Source organism: Lolium perenne, chromosome 7, assembly GCF_019359855.2.
Source record: "Lolium perenne isolate Kyuss_39 chromosome 7, Kyuss_2.0, whole genome shotgun sequence".
Classification (NCBI taxonomy): domain Eukaryota; kingdom Viridiplantae; phylum Streptophyta; class Magnoliopsida; order Poales; family Poaceae; genus Lolium; species Lolium perenne.
In genome coordinates this window covers 208,449,701-208,455,606 of record NC_067250.2, presented here as the reverse complement: position 1 = coordinate 208,455,606, position 5,906 = coordinate 208,449,701, and the positions used below count along the sequence as shown (strand labels likewise).

At 50.9% G+C, this 5,906-nt stretch overlaps 1 protein-coding gene across 1 annotated transcript; it reads right to left on the bottom strand.

Moving 5' to 3' along the window:
- Positions 1–796: 796 nt before the first annotated feature.
- On the bottom strand, positions 797–3,604 carry LOC127314366 (glycosyltransferase family 92 protein Os08g0121900). Its single transcript, XM_051344824.2, has 2 exons — positions 3,185–3,604; positions 797–2,634 (listed from the first exon to the last, which is right to left on the bottom strand). The coding sequence occupies exons 1-2, from the start codon at positions 3,372–3,374 to the stop codon at positions 1,058–1,060; spliced, it is 1,767 nt and encodes a 588-aa protein (XP_051200784.1). The 5' UTR covers positions 3,375–3,604; the 3' UTR covers positions 797–1,057.
- Positions 3,605–5,906: the final 2,302 nt, after the last annotated feature.

Sequence of the window (5,906 nt, the reverse complement as noted above, 5' to 3'; positions counted from 1 at the left end):
TCTTCATCAGCGCCACCAAATGGCAGCATCCCCAGAAGGCACCAGACCGGCTCTCGTGCTTCTTGTCCAGAGCTTTCCTTGATTGGTACAGCAAAACAAACATACAGAAACAATGGGCCAATGGCTGATTTGGGGAGCGGAGATTAGGCAATTAAAAGAATGTTTTGCCAGCTTGATTCCTGGCTTTAACTTTAGCTACTAGAAACCTGTCCTGGTAAACCTAGGATAGTGGTACTAGAATAATACAGATCTGGAAATACTGGAGAAGGTCCTTTCAACCAACTTAAACACATAAACAAAGTAGGAACAGTAAGCCACTGGAGTTAAGAGGAAAAGAAGTCCAGGTTTTATCTAGAGTGTCCTTGTGTATGTGTTAGGTTAATTAAGCCAGTAACCAACCTTCCCTGAAAGTTCAGTACTAAAAGGAGAGAAGAAAACACTGGTGTTTTGCTGGAAAGCTTGTTATGAGAGTGATCTTGATGTGGATCCAGTTACTTTAGATTAGATTTTTCTCTAAGAAATTGGCTGATTTGATAGGAGAATGGTATTTTCCAAAAAGAAACTACGAGTTGCATCGAAGGAAGCATAAGGTTGTCATCATGCATATATAAAGTAAAAGAAAGCAGGCGGCATAGATTGTCCGGGTGTAAAATTTTCCATGAAAAGTCAAATATTCCTTCAGGACCACTTACTCTCCATAAAACATTTGTTTGCCTAGATTGGTGATCAGCTAAATAAAGCATGGCATTTTTTGTTCTTCAGATCTACGTTAAAATTAGACAAAAAAACAGAAAAGGAAAGTCAAGTACGCATTTTCCATTTCAACTGTGAACTGTTGTATCTACAAAAGAATCATTTCTCTCTAGATATGATATGTTAAAATAAAAAAGGATGATTCTAAACTAAGGAAAGCAATCTAACAACAAAGCCTAATCATATACCAAAGAGCAAAAAAACACTTTACTACCTATCCCAGTTCGTGTTCCTTCTTTTCGCTGTCTGTTTCTCCATGCCATATATCATGTGCTCGTGCGGGTTAAATAAAGTGCCTCACCATCTACCATGGAAGATTTCCAGTCTGTGGATCTGTGAACTCTCTATGCACAAAATCTTTCAAACCGGTGTCATATACTTCACAGAACCGGCTCGGCCAATCCTCTGGTTCCACCGGTTTGGTCCCTAGGCCTGGCGCCCTGTCCCTGGATCCAACATTCTCCTCGTCCTGCCAATCAGCAACATAGGTCGCGACACGCCCAGAGAACTTATCCTTGAACACCTCCCAGACTTGGTATTTGTAGTGGTTGATCAGCATCACTCCCTGACCAACATTTGCATACTTCATCCCTTCCTTCAGATGGAAGTGGTGCACCACATTGATCAGCGATGGGTTTAATGCATCTGGCCTGACGATTGACTTGTGGCGCTCCGGGGCAGCCAACCGACAGGTGTAGCCAGTTGTGACTCCTTTCTTGGGTATCTTGGTCCGACCTGATGGACCGAAGCTGTGGCATGCAGTCCTGAGCTCACCAATGCGTGGCTTGCTTGAGTAATTCTGGAGGACATCTTGTAGAGTTTGGTTGCCAGGGAAGTGCAGGAACTCGTCGATATCGATGAACCCCACCCACTCGCAGCTCTCACGGGCCCTGAGCGCACAATGCGCAAATCCAGCCTCCTGAGATTTCATCCAAGGCCACAAGTGGCGTGTCACATTGTACGCAGATGGATCCATGGTATTGAGGACTTGATCAATGTCATCATCGCTGTTGTTGTCATAGATGAACCACCGTTGCACGCCGACGTGGGAGTGGTAGATGATCCATTCCCGGAGGAAGCGTGCCTGGTTGCGCAGCATGGTGCATACACACATTGAGTGCGCCTTCTGCTGCCGATGCCTGGTACGCCGATGCCTGTTGGGCCTAGGAAGCGGCTCCGGTTCTGCGACCGAGGGGAGTGTAGAGCTCCCCCGGCCCTTAGTCCTGATGGAGACCAGCATAGGCTTGCCATCACTGTTTCTGTTGCTGCTCCCATCAGCTGTCATCCTGAGGTACCGGCGAACGCGGGCCGGTGTCACACACCGGAATGTCTCTTGCGCAGCAGAAATCACAGGGGAGGTGACAACAAACTTGGGCTTCGACAAGTCCCGGCCGAAGACACACTCATACCGTGATGGCACACCGAGACGCCCTGGCCGGAGGTTCATCCCTTTGGCAAACAGAATGGTGGAGTTATCCCGGCTGTCGAGTAGGGCCGTGTACACGAGCTGGTCCCACCGGAGCGGTGTCACCGGAGGCGACTGGGTCAGCGACAGGGACACGGCCACCCCAGACGGTCCGGCAGGGCAATGCACAAGGCTGGGTCCATCCGGCATGGCGGCGACCAAGAGAGGGGGGTGGCGCAGCTGCGTCGAGTTGGTAACATTGTACAGGCACTCGAACTGCCCGGAAGCTGGCAGCAGAGACCTATCTCTGAGGATCAGGAGAACATGGTCCGGCAGCGCGACGGCGTGCCGGATTTGGACCGAAGGCAGAACGGTGCCAGCGCCATCGCCACCAGCCTGCTGCACCCGGCGCTCCGAGGACAGGGCGTTCAGTGTCGCCGACGGCCATGCCGTCATCAGCACCGGCCGGAACGACGCTGCATCATCACAACAAGAACACGAGATCAGTCAGAAGAAATAACCAATTTGGTTTTGTTAAAAGCGTGCCTAAATTCAGACGCACGGCAAAAACATTCTTCATGTGGAGACGTGAGGCTTTTGATATTCTATTTTGGGGATCAATCAGTCCAACGGCAGCAGCATGTGACTCGGTGGCCAACGTTCCAATCCGGAAACGGCAAGCTAATGCTCAAATCGAGCGGTTGAAGCCATGCAGGAATCGAGTGGTGATTAAGACTCCATCAGATCTACAGCGGCTCCAGGAGAAAGAGTCCACCTTTAATTTCTCACCTCCCCCAACGACGATGAACACAAAAGCAACGGAAATTCGCATGTAAAAATTGGAATTTTTTTCTTGTTCTTTCAAGCCATTTGAATTGATCCGACCACACTCTAGCATTCTAGCCATGAGATTTCTTTGTGGGAGAATAATTAATTCCACTGAGCTGCCCACCTAAACCCGACCAAGACACAACAATTTGCCCCACGCGCGCGGGCTCCAGATTCCAGAGGAGGGAAGGGGCTCACCTCCAATGGCGTGCACGCCGCCGAAGACGACCGCGCCGGCGCAGAGGAACGCGAAGAACGCCGCGAACAGCCGCCGCCGCGTCCCCGCCGGCGGCGGAGGCCGGTGGCCACCCCTCGCGCCGAAGCTCCCGTTGGCCCCCTTGCCACTGCCGAGCCTGCTCAGCTTCCGCTCCTTGGCCGACATCGCCATGTCGGGAACCGCCCCCCGCAGCAGAGCAGCTCAGATCCGCGGGAACGCCGGAGGCCGCACCATTCACGCGGCGGCGGCGCGGAGCACTGTAGCCGGAAATGACGGTGCGCTAGCGCTGAATCTTCCCTCGTCCGCCGCCTCGGTTGTCGCAGGCGGTGAGGTGGTGGCCGTAGAAACCGAAGCGGTGGTTGCTTGAGGTGGGAAGCCGTCGCCGCAGGCCGCAGCGGCGGTGGCGTTTATACCCGCGCGCACGCGGCCGACGGGTGGGCCATGTGTCCCCACACGTCGGTGGCACAGGCCAGGTGCGCGACGCGGTTCTAGAGGAATGACGGGTGGGTCCAGGTAGACACACGGTCTCTGGCTGGTGGGGTCGGGAGTAACGGCACGGGCACGTCCAGCCAATCAGGAGGCGGGGTCAGCGTCGCGGGCGGAAAAGGAGAATGACGTGTGGGACCAGAAAATGTGGATCCGAGAAGTCAGCCGGTATGGGTAGCAGCAATAGTGTTTGTTCGGCGAGTTCGTGACAGCAATTATTGGTGTGCACATGGAGGAAGGTATTCAGTCATCCAGTGCCTTGCTTAAGACAAGGTACGGACGAACAGTATCATGCCTTGACCCCCTTTTTTTGCCACTGGATTGAGAATCAATGGCCAGATGACCGCACACAGTGCATAAGCTATAGTACTATCTACAGTGCGCTTGCTACAGGACATCTGCTACAGTATTGTGCACAGTGCACGCGCTACAGTGTGTTGCTGCAGGGCTCAGATCTTGTTCGTCCATTTTCGATCTAACGTCCAGGAGAGCAAGGCATGGTACTGTTCATCCGTGCCTTGTCTTAAGCAAGGCACCGGATCTCAGCATCCAGTTCTGTATGCTCACCAGGGAATTTCTTGGAGTAGGATAAAATATTTGTCAAGGTGTTCACACCAAAGGAAGGCATACATTCTATTTTCATACACTTTGCTGCTTTAGTTTTATTTTACGCAGCTAATTTGGGAGACAAAGAAATAATGGATGTTTTTGGCTTTGAAAGAATGGTTATATTTGGAGGCATCAGGTTATCCCAAGTGCTCCTCCAAAAAAGTTCATGGGAAGTGCTATCAATTGGAGAAAGAAATGTGTGTATTCCTTCTTTTGCCCAAATTGATCATTGATGTACCGTAATAATGCTGTAATTTTAGACAAAAAAAGCTTTTTCAAGCTGTTGCGGTCAGAAACCCACCGGCGAGCAAATGACGGGCAACACAAAGAGAGCCGGAGGCTCCCAGGATCAAGGGCCGGCCCTGGTCCATCCGAGCGACGGCCCGCAAAGACTCCTGCACGCACGTCCGATCTTGGTGCAAGGGCGTGCCACCTGACCTATACCTGGTCAGGAGGTGATGGATGATGCCTCGCTTAGTTTCCTGCATGGCATACACGTAAACATTAAATACGAGCCTCGATCGGCTCTCAGGTTGTCCTGTGAATCGGCTCAAAGAGCCGATCCACCCATGATTCGCACGAGGTGTACGAATATATGGTGGTCCTGCTTGATCAATATAAAGCTAAAACGACCTACTACGATCTAGGGTTTTCACCACATAATCGGAACATCCTACTCGTGATTGAGCCTGGCGGCCACGCACGGTGATCGTAAACCGACCCTAGACAAGGCCTAAAAACCAACACGAGGTTGATCCCCGGAACATCCTGTCTAGGGCTAGCGAACTACACCCTACGCGCCACTGGATCCTTCAACCCGTTTGTAAGGCCTAACTATGCAGATATTAAACTAATCCTTGATCGAAGAACAAGGAGCAATCATAACGGATCGGATCTACTAAATAATGATCAGCGGGTGCCGCCCTTACACCTAAGATAGGCGTAAGGGCGGCTAGACGTCTCGTGGTTGCACGACGATAGCATATGATACGATGAACAATGCTAACCCTAACACGTCTAAGATAACCACGTTGCTCGCCATCAAAAAGGCTTCGACGAGCAACGCATGAACAGCGGATGAACGTGTCGCCTAGATCGCAAGATGCGATCTAGGCAGCATGATGCTTACCCGGAAGAAACCCTCGAGACAAGGGAGTTGGCGATGCGCCTAGATTGGTTTGTGGTGAACGTGATTGTTGTTTATTTCATAAACCCTAGATACATATTTATAGTCCGTAGACTTTCTAACGTGGGAATAATCCCAACCGTGCACGAGCCAAACTCTAACTAACCGACACGTATCCTATCATATTTACAGATACAAGGGAAAACTAGCCCAAACTTCGTGTATAAGGCCGGTTCGCATATTCTTCCATATATATAGCCTTCAAGCCCAATCTTGATCACGGCCCACCTCTGACTCGGTCAAATTCTGGTGATAACACATGCCCCCCTGGTTTTGGAATTGATAATTCCAAAATCACTCTGCTTTTTCTTCGTCGGGTCATGTCGTGGCAGAACCGTCGCAGTATCCTTCATCATGATGCCTTGCCTCTTCCACTTCTGCGTGCCCTGGCATTTTTTTTTTCGTTGGGCACCACTTCCTCG